At 37.7% G+C, this 20,632-nt stretch overlaps 1 protein-coding gene across 3 annotated transcripts in view; it reads right to left on the reverse strand.

Moving 5' to 3' along the window:
* The window catches only part of JCHAIN (joining chain of multimeric IgA and IgM), a 31,211-nt gene that overhangs the window by 3,674 nt on the left and 6,905 nt on the right, over positions 1–20,632 (reverse strand). The window contains exons 1-3 of one of the 3 annotated variants that reach the window (XM_050791441.1): positions 7,662–7,783; positions 7,232–7,319; positions 2,904–3,027 (exon numbers count right to left, since the gene is read on the reverse strand). In XM_050791441.1, the coding sequence (XP_050647398.1) occupies positions 2,904–3,027; positions 7,232–7,295 (188 nt within the window). In that variant the 5' untranslated portion in view covers positions 7,296–7,319; positions 7,662–7,783. Of the gene's footprint in view, positions 1–2,903; positions 3,028–7,231; positions 7,320–7,489; positions 7,509–7,661; positions 7,784–20,632 lie in introns of those variants that run through there. The other 2 variants (XM_050791443.1, XM_050791442.1) reach the window with 2 other exon arrangements.

The raw sequence follows: 20,632 nt of genomic DNA on the forward strand, positions 1-20,632 counted from the left end.
TTTTTTAAAGTTTAAGAAAAAGACTTAGTTAAGTAACTTGCCCAAAGTCACATCATTTTAGTAAGTAATGGAGTTGGGAATAATACCATAATGGCAGGCTCGGCATGATGGCTCATGCCTGTAATCCCAGCACTTTGGGAGGCTGAGGCGGGTAGATTGCTTGAAGTCAGGAGTTCAAGCCCAGCCTGGCCAACATGGTGAAATCCTGTCTCTACTAAAAATACAAAAATTAGCCGGGAGATGTGGCACGCACATGTAGTCCCAGCTACTCAGGAGGCTGAGGCAGAATTGTTTCAACCCGGGAGGCAGATGTTGCAGTGAGCCAAGATCATGCTACTACACTCCAGCCTGGGCAACACAGTGAGACTCTATCTCAAAAAAAAAAATAGCCAGGCATGGTGGCTCATGTCTGTGCTTTGGGAGGCCAAGGTGGGCAGATCACCTGAGGTCAAGAGTTTGAGACTAGCCTGGCCAATATGGTGAAACTTTGTCTCTACTAAAAGTACAAAAAAAAATTAGCTGGGCATGGTGGCACGTGCCTTTAGTCCCAGCTACTCGGGGAGGCTGAGGCAAGCGAATTGCTTGAACCCAGGAGGCAGAGATTGCAGTGAGCCAAGATTGCAGCACTGCATTCCAGCCTGGGTGACAGGGGGAGACTCCATCTCAAAATAACAATAATAATAATAATAATAATAATACCATAATGGCACAGCAATGGTAATATACTTTCAGAAATCAGAACAGAGAAGATCAACACATCAGGCAAAGTGTCATGAAGTATCTAAATTATCTGATTTCAGTAAACAATATAATATAAAAAGAGTCATTTCATAAAATAAAAAGATGAATTAGAAGATCATGGAGAGCCATTTTAAAAATCTCCTGGAGGTTTAAACATAAGATAGACACTCTTCAACATGGCTTAAGTGCCAATGTCATGTATGCCATTCTTTCCAATTACCCACTACTCCAGCTGTTCTATCCCTAACACGAAGCTATGTGGGCAGGATCTCAAAAAGAAAACTTGCTAGAGGAAGTGATGGCTGAACTAAGATATGCACATTGAGAAGGAGTTAACTAGGCTAAGAGGGGTGGGACAGAGTTCTTCAAACAGAGGAACTAACAAGTATAAAAGCACTGTGAATGTGGGGAAATAGAGACATTACAGCGGTCCTGAATTTATTTATTTATTTATTTTTATTTTTTATTTTTTGAGGAAGTCTTGCTCTTGTCCCCCAGGCTGGAGTGCAGCAATGATGCGATCTCGGCTCACCGCAAACTCCGCCTCCCGGGTTCAAGCAATTCTCCTGCCTCAGCCTTCCGAGTAGCTGGGACTACAGGCACCTGCCACTATGTCCGGCTAATTTTTGTATTTTCAGTAGAGACGGGGTTTCACCATGTTGGCCAGACTGGTCTCAAACTCCTGACCTCAGGTGATCTGCCCGCCTTGGCCTCCCAAAGTGCTGCGATTACAGGCGTGAGCCATCACGCCCAGCCCCAGTAGTGCTGAATTTTTAAACATAAAGTAAAAGAAAAGTGGCAATGGATGATCTTGAGAGTTATGCTAAGCTTTGTAGGTCAGGCTGAGGCATTTGTAATAGATCCTAAGATTAATGTTGGGGAAACCATCACAAGGCTTTTAAGCAGGATAGTGACAATAATTGGCACATAGATTAGGTGAATAAATAATAGTAAATATTTTTAATATGTCCCAGAAATACATAAGCTCTAAAAGGAATATTCTCTATTTATTTTTACAATAATCCTATGAGTTAAGTGTGATTTTTTTCCTCATTTAAAGATGAAAAAGTTGAAGTTCAAAGTAGATAAGTAACTTGCATACAAGAACACACAGCTATTAAGTGTCCCAGACAGAACTTAAAACAAAATTCTTAAACACATTATACTTTTCCCATTGATTGAAAGGAATGGAATGCCTTGTTCTCTTTCTATAGGAGATTTGATTGGGGAAAAACTATTAAGGTAGGAGTGGTTTACAAGGAAAACTTATAACTGATTGGATCCAATAGAAATCTAATTTCTCAAATAGTATCAGCATTCTTGCTATTGAAAAAGAGCTATATAGCATATAACTCTGGACTGTGTGTGAAATGAAATGAATATCTGAAATCCAATCTAAAAGTGAGATCGAATCAAATTAGTTAATGTGATCAGTCTGCCTTATCTCGATGCAGACATCTGATTACAGTGTAAAAGACTCAGTTATCTATATATGGTACAAAATAAGACTTTAGTGTTATCTGCAGTTTCAGTTTGAACTGATCAAGGGCAACTGAAAGTTCTGATTCAAATTGAAATAACTTGGCCAGCCATGGTGGCTCAGGCCTGTAATCCTAGCACTCTGGGAGGCCAAGGCAGGAGGATCGCTTGAGCTCAGAAGTTCGAGAACAGCCTGGGCAACATAGTGAGACCCTGTCTCTAGAGAAAAATAAAAAATTATCCAGGTGTGGTAGTGCATGCCTGTAGTTCCATCTACTGAGGAGGATCACTTAAGCCTGGGAGTTCTCTGCAGTAAGCAGTGATCTTGCCACTGCACTCTAGCCTGGGTGACAGAGTGAGACCGTGTCTCAAAAACAAGCAAACAAAAATAAATAAATAGAAATAACTTCATATAAACAGTGCATGCTGATGACTAGATAACAGCCTTTGTTTATAATTTGATGTAGCCCACTGATTTTAGATTGCCTATAATCTTTCATTCTTACCTCTAATTTCAATAAAATTGCCTCAAGCTCATTCACAAGATTCAATTCTTTACTGATGTAAAGTGCTACACAGCAAAAAGAGGAGTAAAGATGTAGGTATTACATTCAAACAATGCTTAGTGTCAGAAAGCATCTCTGCTTAGAACAGGAAAAAAAGGAATATGGAATGCCACATACATAATTCGGATGTTTCTCTCCACAATGTCCTCATTAGGATCTTCGGAAGAACGGATGATCCTGGAAGTAATCCGGGCACACTTACATTTGTTGTCAACAAGAACAATCCTTTCACCTTCTTGAGCTTGAAAGGTAAACGTATTACAAAGAAAGGAAAACAAATGTCAATTTATATATTTTGTATTGAGTTATTTTATCTTTCTTGCCTGCAGAAAAATAGTTTTATGGTTGGTTTGTCTCAGCTTTATCCATTTGTTCTCTAAGCAGAATCTTACATCACAGTGAAGGAAATCCAAAAGTACTCTAAAAGGAATTTTCACTTTTTTCTTGAACCAGGGGATGGGAATCTGGGATGAAATAATTCTGATTTTCACATCCTTCCTGAACTCTCATTTGTACTTAAAATTTTTTTGTATAAATTGTATTATAGTTAAGAACAGGCATGTTTTCCTCCAAGATAACCTTATTTTGTATGACTTTTAAATACTCTCTACCACAATTATCTGCCTTTTCATAACAGATTATCATAGTACATAATTCAATAAAAAATAATAAAGACTAAATTTCTTATAAGAATTATTTTAAGCAGGGTGCAGTGGCTCATGCCTGTAATCCCAGGACTTTGGGAGGCCGAGGTGGGCAGATCACAAGGTCAGGAGTTCAAGACCAGCCTGGCCAACATAGTGAAACCCCATCTCTACTAAAAATACAAAAATTAGCCGGGCATAGTGGTGAATGCCTGTAGTCCCAGCCACTTGAGAGGCTGAGGCAGGAGAATCACTTGAACCTGGGAGGTGGAGGTGGCAGTGAGCCAAGATCGTGCCACTGCACTCCAGCTTAGGCAACAGAGTGAGACTTCATCTCAAAAAAAAGGAAAAAAAAAGAATTATTTTAAAAGATAGAGTACGTATGACATAAAGTGCTATAAATTTGCAAAAGCAATTTAGAAATATTATGAGGTACAATCTCAATTGAATATGCCTGTATACATTAAAAAATGAATAAATGAATAAATACACATATGACCATTAAAGCCTTAACTTTGAATGTCAAAATTTATTGTCTAATCTGAATATTAGACAAAAAGTTCTGATAAGTTGTTTGTTTGTTTAAGATAGTGTCTCACTCTGTCACCCAGGCTGGAGTGCAGTGGCACAATCTCAGCTCACTGCAACCTCTGCCTCCCGGGTTCAAGCGATTTTCCTGCCTCAGCCTCCCAAGTAATTGGGACTACAGGTGTGCACCATCATGCCTGGCTAGATCATTGTGGTTTTTTAAGCACAGATGGAGTTTCACCATGTTGCCCAGGCTGGTCTTAAACTCCTGACCTCAAGTGATCCACCTGCCTCGAGCCTCCCAAAGTGCTGGGATTACAGAGCCACCACACCCAACCTTGATAAGTATTGCAAGGAATAAACAAAGGAAATTTTGTATCATCTGGATTTGGACTACCAGATTTTATTTTAATTTTCTATTTTTGAGACAGAGTTTCACTCTTGTTGCCCAGGCTGCAGTGCAATGACGCAATCTCAGCTCACTGCAACCTCTGCCTCCCGGGTTCAAGCGATTCTCCTGCCTCAACCTCCCAAGTAGCTGGGATTACAGGCATGTGCCACCATGCCCATCTAATTTTTGTATTTTTAGTAGAGACCGAGTTTCACCATGTTGGTCAGGCTGGTCTCGAACTCCTGACCTCAGGTGATCCACCCGCCTTGGCCTCCCAAAGTGCTGGGATTATGGGCGTGAGCCAGAATGCCCAGCAAATTACCAGATTCTAAAAATTCAATAATAGCTTTACATAAATAATGCTATTAAATAAGAGTGCTAATTAATAATAACGATGATGCTGGCCGGGTGCAGTGGCTCACGCCTGTAATCCCAGCACTTTGGGAGGCCAAGGTGGGTGGATAATGAGTTCAGGAGTTCCAGACCAGCCTGTCAATATGGCGAAACTCTGTCTCTACTGATAACACAAAAATTAGCCAGGCGTGGTGGTGCACACCTGTAGTCCCAGCTACCAGGGAGGCTGAGGCAGAAGAATCGCTTGAACCTCAGAGATGGAGGTTGCAGTGAGCTGAGATTGTACCACTGCACTCCAGCCTGGGTGACAGAGCGAGACTCCATCTCAAAAAATAATAATAATAATAACGATGATGTTAAACATGCTTTATTCGTATAATTTTAGCTAAGTGACCTTTAACAATTCCTCTCATTAAGCCTCAACTAAAAAAAAAACACAGATTTAGCACATGAATTCAAGTTATAAAGTTTAAATGATCAGAATAGTTACAATTTTAACTGGAAGTCTGTTCCTGAGACGATTCCCAGAGCAGAGAGGACCTAGTGCAGTATTTCAGTCTTAATGATAAGAGCCACTACAAAAACATTTTAAGACCATTGTTATTGTACTTGTAATTGTTTGAAGCACTTTATAATGCATTATTATACCATTATTCATAAGTTCCTAATAAATCTTCTGACACAGTCTGTGTAATATTGGAAAGAAACATTATGGAGTCAGTTCAAGGTAATGAAATAACTCATTATCATCTGGAAAAGGTAAAATGACCTAAATGATGTCCTCTTTTCTACTTGTGTATCCATGACTCTTAAATGTTTTTTCTCAGTGAAACATAAATAAGCACATAATGCCTGACCAAAAATACAGATTGTTGAGGAGTGACTTAACTATTAAGTCTTAAATAGAAAATGTCTATATTCTATTATGGCATATAATTATTTCCTTACCAGAAACCTGGGAAGTTAATATATAAAAATATTAGGCAGCCTAATATCTATCAGAAATACATAGCTGTCAGAAAATTTACAAATACTTTCAATTCACCAAGACTTAGAGTCTAATATTTGATCTCACCAATAGGCAGTATTTTTCCTAACAAACCTGATATTACGGACTGTGCTTTACTTTATTCCAAGAGCATCTGACACATAGTAGCTGTTCAATGAATATTTGTTAAATGTAATTCAGTTCAAACAAATAAGAAAATAGATTTAACAACATATGCTAGATATGACCATAATGAGTTTACTAAAAAGTGATTGCCTTACACAAGGCAGAATAGGATAGTAGGAGTGTGGGCTATAGGGTCAGATTGCTGGGTTCTACTTACTCTCTTGCTTGCTGTATGACTTTGGTAAGTTATTTCACCTCTGTAAGACTCAACTGGCTCAACTGTATGTCAGAAGTAATAATAGTATTTATCTTCACATGGTTACTGAGAGAATTAAATGGAATATTATATGTAAAGGAATTAGCATGACACCTAGAATATCATATTCAGTAAGTGATAGCTATTTTATATACAGATGGTCCCCAGCTTACCATGGTTCTACTTACAATTTTCCTACTTTATGATGCTGTGAAAGTGATATGCATTCAGTATGATCTTCAGCCACAATGGGGCTACCTCCCTATAAAGTCATTATGAGTTGAAAGTTGAAAATATCATACTTATGATATTTTCAACTTTCAACTTTGTAGGGTTTATAGGGAAATAGCCCCATTATATATATCATATATTTTTAGATATGTACATATACTTATGTTGTACATCCTTTAGTAATATTTTATATTTTAAATCATTAGAAAGTTATTCTTGATGCTAAATAAGTATTTTATATATATATATAAAATGCCTATTCCTAATCACATTTCTGTCATTATTTGTCTTGAAATAAGAACCACAGACTCAGCGATAGGAACAATCCAGACAAATTTTAATGTGCCCTTCTAAATGAAAATTATGTAATACTGTACCTCTAAATTCAGAATGTATTCCATTTTCTGAAGTTGTTTGAAAGATCAATAAACAAAATAAAAGTTCAGTCATCAATTTATAGGCAACCTGTATAACATTAAACATTGCTAAAGGGTCATAATAAATCTGTGGGCTCAGATCCAGGAAAGCTGTTAAAACCAATACCAGCCTCTTTGGGGAAATAAAATCCCAATGCATTCCATGTTGTACTTACAGTAATTATTATTTCACTTCTCCAGAATATTAATTTAAGAGACTCAAGGGAAGGATTACAGATTTTTAAGATTCAATGTGGACATTCATATAAGTAGGACTATCTGTAGTTAGCTAATTTCTTATTCTCTAGTTTGTAGTAGGCAAATAACTAATAGAAGAGAAAAAATAATTAAAAGATTCTTATCTGTGTAAAGACAACTGCCATAGAAAGATGAAAGCATGTTAGGAAAAAGTAGCTGGCCTGCTGGCCAACCAAAGCATAGGCATAAATGTTTAAAACTGAAAAAAAGATCTGTCCTATATTTTTCCTTTGATTTTCTAAATATCACATACCTTTTACATGAACAGCCTTAACAAAAATGGCCAGGACTCCCCAGAAAAGCAAATGGTTCTTCATCTTGACTTCACTTCTTCTGAAAAACTGGAGCAAAAAAAGTCAGGGTTAAGGTGTGTGATCTATAAGGAGTGTGCAAATGATGGTGCTTCTGCTTTCTTAAAATAACACTCCAGGCAGCTAACAAACTAAAAACAATCACAACTGTGGTTGAAGTCTGAAGTTTAAATGCCGAACTGGAAAAACATATGACTCACATTTAAGTATTTTCTTGCAAAGCATCCAAAAAAAAAAAAAAAACCCATAATTTGATGCAATCATTTTTGTTTTGCATTTACACTATATAAATGTTTAAACCAGAAGACTAATAATAATTTCAAAGAAGGATTCCATTAAGAATGTTGAAATAGGGACTTTCCATTTTATTACCTAGATATATTCATATTAGTCTTCAAATCAGATATCTGACATTTGCCATGCCTAGAATAATAAATGAAGTGAAGTGAAGGAGGAGAGATGAAGGGAGAGAAATGAAAGTCCTTTAAGGTCCCAAGTGTACCTTATGCTAATTTTTTATACTAGTCCTTAATTAACCAAGCTATCAGATTTAAATATATATTTTGTATATACCTTACAAAATATATACGTTGTATATACCTTACAAAATATATACATTGTATATACCTACAAAATATATGCATTGTATATTTCTTACAAAATATATGCATTGTATATTCCTTACAAAATATATACATTGTATATACCTTACAAAATATATATTTTGATTACTTTCAGTTATTTTATAAGCTGAAATATGGAACTGGAATTAGAAACTGGTAGATACTCAGCTGCGCACAGTGCCTCACACCTGTAATCCCTGCACTCTGGGAGGCCCAGGCAGGTGGATCACTTGAGGTCAGGAATTGGAGACCAGCCTGGCCAACATGGTGAAACCCTGTCTCTACTAAAAATATAAAAATGAGCTGCACACGGTGGCGAGCGCCTGTAATCCCACCTATGCAGGAGGCTAGGGCAGGAGAATCACTTGAATCTGGGAGGCAGAGGCTGCAGTAAGCCGAGATGGCATCACTGCACTCTAGCCTGGGTGACAGAGGGAGACTCTATCTCGAAAAACAAGCTGGTAGATACTAGATAAATAAGTTACCATATTTTAATTTGATAACATTAAGACAGACCTTGTGTCTAGTTACACCTTTCAGAATTGTAAACCCATAAGATGATTTGTATTTGAGATGCCTCAACAGAAAACTGAATCACTGCAGTATTTTGTGTAAAAATTTTTTCACTTAATTAGTGTCATTTTTTTCTAACTGAGCTTTTGGGGAGCACCCCCTGCACTCCCACTCCAACATCCTAGAATTTCCTCTCTCTTAGGCAAGGTTGGTTCCAAGAATATGCTGGTTACACAACAGCATCAAATCTGTGTTACTTTTGGTTCTCAGCTCTAATTTTTGAAGAGACTCCTAGAATTTTAAGAGGTAATTAGGAGTACTTCAGAATCATAAGTAAGCCAGGCTGACTTCAAAGCTTGAAGTACGAAATGACAGGATGAAAGAGACATTAAAGGCTAGCACATGATTGCACTTCTTCAAAGAGTATGTATTGAAAGTCTGTAAGAACAAAGTGCCAGGCACTATCACACGCAATATTACTATACTGTCAAAGTGTATCCTTATGTTAATTTCTACTATCAGTGGGACTTAGGAACTACTTGAGTTTAGGGAAAATATACTGGCATCACACGAAGAGTTTATTAAAAAAAGAAACAGACCTGAAAGCACATTATTTTAGTTTGTGGTCAGGATGTCAAAACAACTATCAACCACCCTAAAAGATCCTCACCCCCAACTGAAGTTTCTAAATAAATGACTTATTCAATTACTCAAAAAAAAAAGGGTAATTAATAGTGAGCTAGATACCTTTTTAATTCTTGAAAAATAAACTCAAGGCTAGACTGCCTTCCCAAAGCAAGTTGGACAAATCCTTGGAAACAAATTAAAGCTTCTCCAAAAGTTTCTTATTTTTATAACAGCAAAGATTGTTTAACTCATAATTACTAACCTAAGAAAAGCTCTGTATTTGATATTTTCATTCTTCCATTCTTGCTTTTTTTTTTTTTAGACAGAGTTTCGCTCTTGTTGCCTAGGCTGGAGTGCAATGGTGCGATCTCAGCTCACTGCAACCTCTGCCTCCTGGGTTCAAGCGATTCTCCTGTCTCAGCCTCCCAAGTTGCTAGGATTATAGGCATGTGCCACCATGCCCGACTAATTTTGTATCTTTAGTAGAGACGGGGTTTCTCCATGTTGTTCACGCTGGTTTCGGACTCCCAACCTCAGGTAATTTGCCTGCCTCGGCCTCCCAGAGTATTGGGATTACAGGCATGAGCCACTGCACCCAGCCAATCTTGCATTTTTATATTTTGATTACGTAAACTATAAATCTAAAATAAATTGTGTTAATAAAAATAAGGTGTGACACATTTGTTATCAGAAGAGAACTACCTGTGCTGGCAACACAGGATCTGGACTAGTGTTTTGCCTTGTGTGCTCTAGGGATCATCTGACTAGAACCACTTGTAGTACTGGTTAAAATATGGATTTCCTGGCAACATTCAGAATTTCTGGAGATGTGGCCTTGGAATATATATTTTCAAAAAGCATCCCAGTTGATTCTGATGTGCATTGAAGTTTGCAAACTAATGGGAAAAAAGGCTGGCCTGGAGCAAGAGGTAAGGGGGTGCAGAATAACTAGCAGCATTAACTATTTATGGAAGAACAAAAGGTTAATAAAGGTAATTTTTAAATAAATAGTCATACTGAAAAGTTAGCTGAAGTCTGTATTTGCTTATAACTCTGTGCTGTAGGTAAGCTGTTGCATATTCTTTTTATAATTAACCTACTATATACAAATGCAAGTTCCAGTTTAATTTTTAAACCATTTCTTTACCAGTTTTAGTTATATTTTTGCCACTAAAAAAAAAATGTAAAATGTGAATAGTAGAACTCTTTACATGTGTGTTAAGTAATTGAGAACTTAGCCATGTGTTCTAAATTCTTAGCAAAAAAAAAAAAAAAAACAAAAGGCTTATTTTTCTACACTTACATTTAAGATTTGTGTAGTAAGAGATTCAGTGATAGACTTAGCCGGATGAAAGAGATCTTAAAGGTAATTTAGTCTCACCTTCATGACTCTCAAATTTTTTTTCAATGTTCTATACAGCTAAATTCAGCATTTATTTGAAAATCATCCAAAATAGTTGGATGCTTCACTCCCTCTGGACACAGCTCATTGTATTTTGGGATATTCAAACTGTGACAAGACTTTATTCTCATGGGACACAGAGAATATTACTCCCTGTTTTCCTCCTGTCTCACCGGTGACTCCTTCTGGGTCTCTTGCTAAATTTTCCTCTGAATATTGAGGGCATCAAGGCTTAATTCTCATCTTTTCTATTCTCTTAGCCTCTCCCTAATTAATTTTACCTTATTCCATGCCTTTAACATAGGGCACACTGAGGACTCTTAAATGTATTACTTTAACTTTGACCTTGCCCATTGAGTTCTAAATGCCTATGTCCAACTTTGTATTTTATATCTCTATGTAGCTATCTAAATGGGTATCTAAAACTTAACCATGTAAAACGGTACTCTTGATGACCAATCCACCCTCACACTCACATACCAATCTCTTTCTGTCTCAAGTTTTCCCCCATCTCAGTAAATGGCACCTCCATCAGTTACTCAAGCCAAAATCCTCTTCTTCGTTTCCTTTCTTGTCCTCTCCCCTACATCCAATTTACCAGCATGACCTGTCGGCTTTCTCTCCAAAACATGTCCCAAATTCATCTGATTCTCTCCATTTTCACTACCAACCTAGTCCAAGCCTCCATCCTCTTTCCTATACTACCATAATAATTTCTATAATTAAAAAGTAACTTTTCCTTTCCCTCAGCATTGGTGACTAAGGCACACAGATCATAAACAAAAATGGCTAAGTACCACAAATCTAAAGCAAGCCAAATACTTCCTCCAAGGTTTGTTAAGAGGCAACAAAGCCAAACACAGTGGTGCATGCCTGTAGTCGCAGCTACTCAGGAGGCTGAGGCAGGAGGATCGCTTGAGGCCAGGAATTGAAGGCCAGGCTAAGGAAGGTAACAGTAGTTTTCAATGTGTAACTATTATGTGCCCATAAAATTTTTTTCTAAAAAGAGGCAACAAAACTCAATCTACTTCCATCAACCACCACTCCACCACTCCCATACACTCCCATCTTGTCTTTAGAAGACCAGGGAGGGAAGAGGGGGAATAACAGCAGCTGTTACCTTGTTGAAATCATAGTGTTTGTAATAAGAGACTCCCACACACATATCCCACCTCGCTTCACCCTTAGGAGAGTAGAGACTAAAGGTGGGGCACTTTCCTCTCCCCAGATTCAAGTGAGGGAGAGTTTCAAGAAAATCCCTCAAGAGATCAGGGACCTTAAAAGACGGGGAGGTTGAGAAGCAACATAGCATAATAGTTAAGAGAAAGGGCTCTGAGCCTGACTGATTGGGTTTATCCCCCCATTCCACCACTCTCTAGCTAGGTAACACTAGACAAACCTTGAACACATCACTTAATCTCTCTTAATTTCCTCTATCTGTAAAAGGGGGAAAATAACAATATATGCTTCATAGGATTGTTGTCAGGGTTAATATTTATTACATCTATTACATCATGTGAAGAAGTTAGATCTTGGCACACAGTAAGCGTTATATAAGTACTAGTTACTTATTATTATCATCATTGTCATCATTATGTCTTAACTCCTTGTGGAGTTGCAGAAAATGCAGCTACCAACTGCAATGAAGTTTGGGGAAAGCATTCCTGGGAGAACTTGACATGGTCCCTTGGGTTGTGGATGTGTAGGAACATCAAAAATGATACATGATCGTGCTGTATAAAGTATAAATGAAAATATGCAGTTTCCAACTTAGGATGGGTGAGGAGGAAGTACACTTGGAAGATATGTTAGCTTTATTTGTAATAGCCTTAAGCTGGAAGCAGTCTAAATGTCCAACAACAAATTGGATAAACAAATTGTGGCATATCCATTACCCAATAACAAAAATGAATAAGCTACTAATAGACACAATATGGATGAATCTCAAAATAATTATTCTCAGGGAAAGAAGCCAGATAAAAAATTTTTTAAGAAAGTACAGGCCAGGAGCAGTGGCTCACACCTGTAATCCCAGCACTTTGGGAGGCCGAATTGGGCAGACAATGTCAGGAGTTCGAGACCAGCTTGACCAACATGGTGAAACCCCGTCTCTACTAAAAATACAAAAATTAGCCGGGTGTGGTGGTGGGTGCCTGTAATTCCAGCTACTCAGGAGGCTGAGGCAGGAGAATCGCTTGAACCCGGGAGGCAGAGTTTGCAGTGAGCCAAGGTCATGCCACTGCACTCCAGCCTGGGTGACAGAGCAAGACTCTGTCTCAAAAAAAAAAAAAAAAAAAAAGCCGGGCGCGGTGGTTCAAGCCTGTAATCCCAGCACTTTGGGAGGCCGAGACGGGCGGAGCACGAGGTCAGGAGATCGAGACCATCCTGGCTAACACGGTGAAACCCCGTCTCTACTAAAAAATACAAAAACTTAGCCGGGCGAGGTGGTGGGCGCCTGTAGTCCCAGCTACTCGGGAGGCTGAGGCAGGAGAATGGCGTAAACCCGGGAGGCGGAGCTTGCAGTGAGCTGAGATCTGGCCACTACACTCCAGCCTGGGCGACAGAGCGAGACTCCGTCTCAAAAAAAAAAAAAAAAAAAAGTACATAGTGTATGATTCCATATTTGGATATATTTATAATTTTTCTAGAAAATTCAAGCAAATGCATAGTGACAGCACATTAGTGATTATCTGGGAAGGTAGGGACAGAGAGAAGGGGAAGGTAGGACTATAAGACTATAAAAGGACATAAGGAACGTTTGGGAGATGATGAATATGTTCTTTATCCTAGTGGTGATAATGAATTCACAGGTGTACACATATGTCAAAATTGATCAAATTGTATAGTTCAAATGTGTGCAGTCCACTGTATGTCAATTATATCTCAGTAAAGCTATTAAAAAGTTCACATCTTCAGAATTCAGTTTTTTAAGTATGATGTTAGGTTTTTCTTGGATACCCTTTATCAAGTTGAGGAAGTTCCCTTCTATTCCTGGTTTGCTGTGAGTTTTTATCAGAAATGAACATTGAATATTTGTCAAATATTTTTCTCTGTCTATTGAGATAACTATATGGTTTTCCTTTTTTTGTTTAATATGGTGAATTATATTTATTTTTAAATGTTAAACTAACCTTACATTCCCAGAATAAACCCCACTTAGTTATGATATAACATCCTTTTTATAAATTGTTGAATTTTATTTACCAAAATTTTGCTTAGAATTCTGCTTTTACATTCATGAGGGATAATTGGTTTAAAATGTTCTTTTCTTGTAATGTCTTTGCATGGTTTTGTTACTACAATAATGCCATCCTGAAAAGATGAGTTTAGAAGTATTTCCTTCTCTCCAATTTTCTGGAGGAGTTTGTGTAGAATTAGTATTATTTTTCCTTAAATGTTTGGCAGAATTCCTCCAGTGAAGCCATGGCCTGGGAACTCTCTCCAAGGCAACGTGGGGCAATGGTAACAGTCTCCTTATTTGTTTCCAGTCTCTCTGAAATCACTGTCCTGCATTGCCTAATGTCTTGAAAACCAGTGTTTCTTCCGCATGTTCTCACTCATAGGTGGGAATTGAACAACGAGAACACTTGGACACAGGTTGGGGAACATCACACACCGGGGCCTGTCATGGGGTAGCGGGAAGGGGGAGGGATAGCATTAGGAAATATACCTAATGTAAATGAGGAGTTAACGGGTGCAGCACACCAACAAGGCACATGTATACATATGTAACAAACCTGCACGTTGTGCACATGTACCATAGAACTTAAAGTATAATAATAATAATAAGAAGAAAACCAGTGTTTCTTAAATTTTGTCATGTTTTTCTAGTTGGTTCAAATGGCAGGGAAAATCTCCACTGTTATTCCATCTTGTTTAGCATTGGACACTTGAAATTAAGAGTGAGTTTGAGATACAAGCTTTTAGACTGAACTAGACTTTTAAAAAATGAGCATTACTATTTATAGCAGTTTTACAATCACAGCAAATAAACTAGATTTTTTAATAATGAAAAATATTTTTAAATTATGGAATCTTCTTAAAACATTGTCAAAAAGGCAAAGAAAAACTCAATTACAGTAACTGAGAGGCAATAATTGGACAAAAATATGGTTTCATGTTATAACTCATTAAACTGTTCACTGTTCCAAACTCTTCTCTAGTCTTACCTGCCACAATTCGTTGTCCACTTACCATGAAAAATGATCTTTTCAAAAGGTAAATCAGATCATATCTGATTTAAAACCCTCCAGTGGCTTCTCATTACACTTAGAATAAATTCAGAGTCATTAGCCTTCCTGATTTTCTGCAACTCCCCCTTCCACTCAACACTCTTCAGCTACTGTGCTCAAGCCCTTCGTATTGTCTTAGTCCCTCTGCCTGCAACAGTTTCCATAGCCTTGCATGGTTGGCCCCTTACCACCAAGTCTCAACTCCAATGTCATTGCCTCAGAGAGAACTTTTCTGGCTGATAATCATCCTGACCAATCACCAATCACTATCATATTGCCCTGTTTTATTTTCTTCATAGTTTTTATTAGTTTGAAATTCTTTAGTTTACTTAGTTGTAACTGTCTCCTCCTCGTTAGAATAAAAGCTCCTTAAGAGCGGCACTGTCTTGTTGCTTACTTCTGTTTCTAAGAACAAGCGCAGGATTGCCTCAAGTATATTGATTGAATGAAGGATGAATGGAGAACGTTTTTACAAGGAGTTGAAAACCGCCTCTGAGTTTCTGTCTTCTAACAATATTAGTTTCTCTTGTGGATAGGCTCCATATTGTCAATGTCCTATTCAAAGAGTAGTATCTAGATACATATTCAATAGTCAAGTGTCATCTGGCCAGTACAAACAACAGCCAAACTTAACATTTTTCAATAAATGCCACTTAAGATGATAATATCTCTTTTTTGGCAGCTATGTTACACTATTGGCTTCAATTAAAGTATACAATCTCATTTAAAAAAAAGTGTTTCTATAAAGTAATGACTTTTCCATATTTGATATTTAAACAAGTTAGGATTTGGGCATGAGATTTAGCATTGGTCCCTACGTTTTATCTTGCTAAACTCAGACTAACATTACAATGTCTTAGATTCTTTTTTAATCCAGATTCAGAAACCTAGCACATTAGTTATTTCTCTCAGCTTTACAGTATCTGCAAACTTGACACATGCCATCAGATCCTTATTGAAGTCATTAAGAAAAATGTTTAATGGGATAGTGCTTAAGATAGACTTTTGCAGCATATATCTAAAGTCCTATTTCTATCAGTACCGGTCCATTAATAAGCACATTTTGGGTACAGCAGTTCATCTCAAGTTAACTCATACATCTGTACTATCACACAGACTCAAAGTCTGGGTTTCATCCATAAGGTAACATGAATACTTATCATAAAAGGCCAATCTCTCCTTTGTTCTCTATTTTAATATCACCTCATTTCTCCCCTTGAAAGCCTTCCCTAATATAAAAGGAGTCTTGATAGTAGCCTGGCATTTTGCCACTTAAACTCTTAAAAGAGACGATGATATTTTTTAATAGCCTTCTTGGCCTTAAATCTGAGATGCAGCTGAAATCTCTTGATTTTCCTTTTAATGGATTAATTTCTACATTTAATGTAATAATTCCCATTTCCCATTTGTCCTTGAACTTTATATGAAAAACAAATTTTACTAATAAACAATATTGCTTAATCAGCTCTAAAAATTACGAGGGAAAATATGAAGTCTACACAAAACCTGGAATTAAATGTCAATCTGTAAATTCCAAGTAACCCCAAAATCTTTTAGATTTAGAAATAACTTATCAGTGTTCCCAAATGTGCTAGAAAAAAGAAATCTTTTGTGTGTGTGTGATACCCTAAATATATCTGACAGAATCTTTAGTGTTATTATAAGTGTTAAGTGAATTGAAAGAGCATCATCAGTCCTGGATTTCCCTAAAAAGTATCATCTTTCATTTCCTTAGCACTCTCATGGATATATTCCAGAATCTATTTATTTCAGAGGACATAAAAAGAAATAATTTTAAAAGAATACTATAAAATGTATACTTGAGATAAGCATTTTATATCTGAGATATTTACAAAGTCTATTACAGAGGAACTCCATGACTACTTTTGCAACCAGGTATATATAACAGTCCCAGAAACCCAGAATTAAATGCCACATTTGCAAGGAATACAGGGAGGAAATGGAGATATTTATTTCCCTAAAACATAGCTTCTAAAATATGTTAAAGGGCCATCAAAAGCACAGCCTTTAAATCTTCTCCGTATATACCACCTCTCTAACTTCTATACGCTTGAGACACTGAACAATAAAAAGTAACTTTTGAATCAACCCAGAGAAATAAACTGAGGGAAGATTCTATTAGCACTGGAGGAAAGATCTGCTGCCAAGAGAAGCTAACAGCAAAAACCATGTCCAAGAGAAGTGAAGCAAGACAAAGCATTCAGAGTGGAAAATTCATCTCGTGTGTGTGTATATATACTTACCATGAATATATAACTGCTATTAATTTAATACCACAAAACTAAAAGTCCCCAAATATCCCAGAATTTCACAAGTCATGCATAAAGTTACTAACGAAAGACAACGAGAAAGAGGGGTTTTTTTTTGTTTTTTTGTTTTTTTATGACATGGAGTCTCTTTCTGTCCCCAAGGCTGGAGTGCAGTGGCACAACCTCGGCTCACTGCGACCTCAGCCCCCAGGTTCAGGCAATTCTTGTGCCTCAGCCCCGCAAGTAGCTGGGACTACAGACATGTGCCAACACGCCTGGCTAATTTTTGTATTTTCAGTAAAGACGGGGCTTTACCATGTTGGCCAGACTGATCTTGAACTCCTGACCTCAAGTGATCCGCCGGCCTCAGCCTCCCAAAGTGTTGGGATTACAGGTGAGAGCCACTGCGCCCAGCCTGGTTGTTTTACTATGACAAAACTGAGGTATAGCCCTTGATCTGACAATCGGTCCTCCTACCAAGATCCTTGCCGGGTTGCTCTGAACTTCCTAAAACTCCTGTAGGGCACTCTCCGTCCAAATTCACAAGAGCAGACATGACTTATCCAGAATCATTATCAATAAAAGTTTTAAAATATGTTGAATAATATTAAGGAGTACAGAAGCAATTGCAACTATATTTGCAGTGTTTGGAAGGGACATTCCGCCTGACCTAGAGTCAGGCAAACACTACTCCAAGAAAGGAAACAGCAAGTAAAAAGCGCAAAATAAGAAAGAGCTTGGCCCACACAGGATGAGGAGCAGGAAGGAAGGCCCTTGTAGCTGCAGCAGAGTGAGGGGAAGAATCGTAGTAGATAAACAACACCATGCACTTTATAGGATTAACTTTTTTCCCCCATTTCTTTTTTCCTTTTGAGATAGAGTCTCGCTCTGTCACCCAAGATGGAGTGCAGTGACATGATCTCGGCTCACCGCAACCTCCGCCTCCTGGGTTCAAGCGACTCTCCTGCCTCAGCCTCCTCAGTAGCTGGAACTACAGGTATAAACCACTACGCCTGGCTAATTTTCGTCTTTTTCAGTAGAGACGGGGTTTCGCCATGTTGGTCAGGCTCGTCTCAAACTCCTGACCTCAAGTGATCCACCCGCCTTGGCCTCCCAAAGTGCTGGGATTACAGGTGTGAGCCACCATTCCCAGCCTTTTCCCCCATTTCAATTGTATAAGCTTAGAATCTATTTTGGACTTCAGAATCAATCTTAGTCATTCTAAAGCTAAAGGTAGAGAGCCTAAGCCTCTTAACTTCCAGTCCATTTTACCTCTCACAATACCAAGAGCCATTAATACTATTTTTTCACATCTATATGGAGAAATTTCTTCTAATTGGCATTTTTTGGGGGTGGGGGAATTGAAACATTAGACTTAATCATTTCACAAGGTATGCATACATCAAAACATCACATTGTAACCCATAAATATATACAATAAAAAACTTAGAAATCCATAACTTAAATAAGTAAATCCATAACTTAAGTTAAATAATAAAAAATGATTTTGTCTAACAAAAATGCTTTAGCTGGCTGAACAAGGCGGCTCATGCCTGTAATTCCAGAACCTCGGGAGGCTGAGGCTGATGGATCACCTGAGGTCAGAAGTTTGAGACCAGCCTGACCAACGTAGTAAAACCCCAGCTCTACTAAAAATACAAAAATTAGCCAGATGTGGTGAAGTACATCTGTACTCCCAGCTACTTGGGAAGCTGAGGCAGGAGAATCGCTTGAACCCAGAAGGAGGAGGCTACAGTGACCCAGGATCACACCGCTGCACTCCAGTGTGGGCAACAAAGCAAGACTCTGTCTCAAAATAAAACAAAATCTTTAGCTTATTTTTGCAGAGGTATACACTGAATGATTTTTTTTTCTGATATTGTATAAGCATTAAATGATTAAAAGTCAAACGGAGCATTTTTACTCAACTTTGATACCCTTTGATACCCTCCTTCCTAATCTTTGTGACTTCCTACCTCATTAAATGTCTGATAATGCTAACTGGCATTTTTTAACCCTAAACATTTTTGTTCTTATATGCAGAGTTTCTTCAAATATTGATCTCTATCCAAGCACAGTATATGTAAAATTTATATTTATGTATCAGGAGGCAAAAGCTGGTCAGCTGGGTGCAGTGGCTCACACCTATAATTCCAACACTTTGGGAGGCCAAGGGAAGCGGATCATTTGGGGTCAGGAGTTCAAAACCAGCCTGGCCAACATGGTGAAACCCCATCTCTACTAAAAATACAAAAAGTAGCTGGGAATGATGGCACATGCCTGTAATCTCAGATACTCAGGAGCCGAGGCAGGAGAATTGCTTGAACCTGGGACACAGAGGTTGCAGTGAGCCAAGATCATGCCACTGCACTCCAGCCTGGGCGACAGAGTGAGATTCCGTCTCAAAAAAAAAAAAAAAAAAGAAAAAAAAAAAAAAAAAAAAAGGCAAAAGCTGAATTTTTAAAAAAATCTCAAAATATGAAGAAACTTCATTCCAAAATCTTACTAAAAATTAAAAAATACAAACAAAAAAATTGACTTCTTTTTTTCAAACAGCTTTCCATATAGACTTTTAGGGTAGTCCTCTGTGGTTAAATGTTTATGAGGAGAATTGCACCTGTGTTGTGGTCGGCTTTTAAATAAACTTGCACCTGCAGTGGCTTTTCATAGAATTGCTGTTTGAGATATTACATGTCAGTGGTTTGACCATCACACAGAGCTATTTCCCTTCACCATATCACCTGCAGGGCAGGTCCTAGTTTAAAAAGGGCCTACTTCCAAAAATTCATTTGAAAAAAGTCTGGTTAGATTTCATGGTAATCTGTCTAGGGACACAATAATAAGTAAGGTTTCCAGGATACCCCTCAAACAAAAAGAATATGCTCCCTTCGATTCATCCATTCCAGTGGTCTAGTCCTTCTCTGCTTTAAGAAAACTTCTAACTGCTCTAGTCAAATATGTCTGCTTTCCTTCTCCTGTATATGATCTGCTAATTCCTGTTTCAGAATCTTTTTTATTATATCATTTTCCTTCCCATAAATTTATTTCTCTTTCCTTCCTGCTCATCCTCATCAAAAATCCTGAAATCTTTCAAACGAATTCAAGTAGGTCTAAATGTCATTCCATTCTGTTCACTCCTTTACTTTATTTCTTCTTTGCTAATAAATTCATCTTGTATCTTGTATACCATTTTACTCGGTTGGCATATTACTTTATGGCACTTTTCTTATGTGTATAATTTTGTATATTAATGTTTTCCAGATGCAGAGAGGTGTTCATAAAGAGCAATATCAGATGGCACCCAAAAAAAGGATATGAAAGAACACCAAAAGGGAACTCTAAAGATTTAGTTGGGAAAGTAGATAAGAAAATACAATTTTCTTGTTCTAACTCTTCTATTCAGAGTGTTCACATCATACGTAAGTGTCATACTAAGTTCATTTTCCCTAATAAGGAGAAAGCATAAATCTGTGGTGAGGAATATCCAGTCAGTTATTTTTAAAATATCAGATGCAACTGTAAAGATGTGTCTTAAGAAACACTTCTACTCAGTCTTCCTACTGAACAAAAGAGCAAGGCCTCTGGAGTCAGTTATAGCCTGGGTGCAAATGGGACTCTGACAAGTTATCAAATCTTGTTTTCTCTGTTTCATCTATAAAATGGGCATCACTTTAGT

Source organism: Macaca thibetana, chromosome 5, assembly GCF_024542745.1.
Source record: "Macaca thibetana thibetana isolate TM-01 chromosome 5, ASM2454274v1, whole genome shotgun sequence".
Taxonomy (NCBI): Eukaryota; Metazoa; Chordata; class Mammalia; order Primates; family Cercopithecidae; genus Macaca; species Macaca thibetana.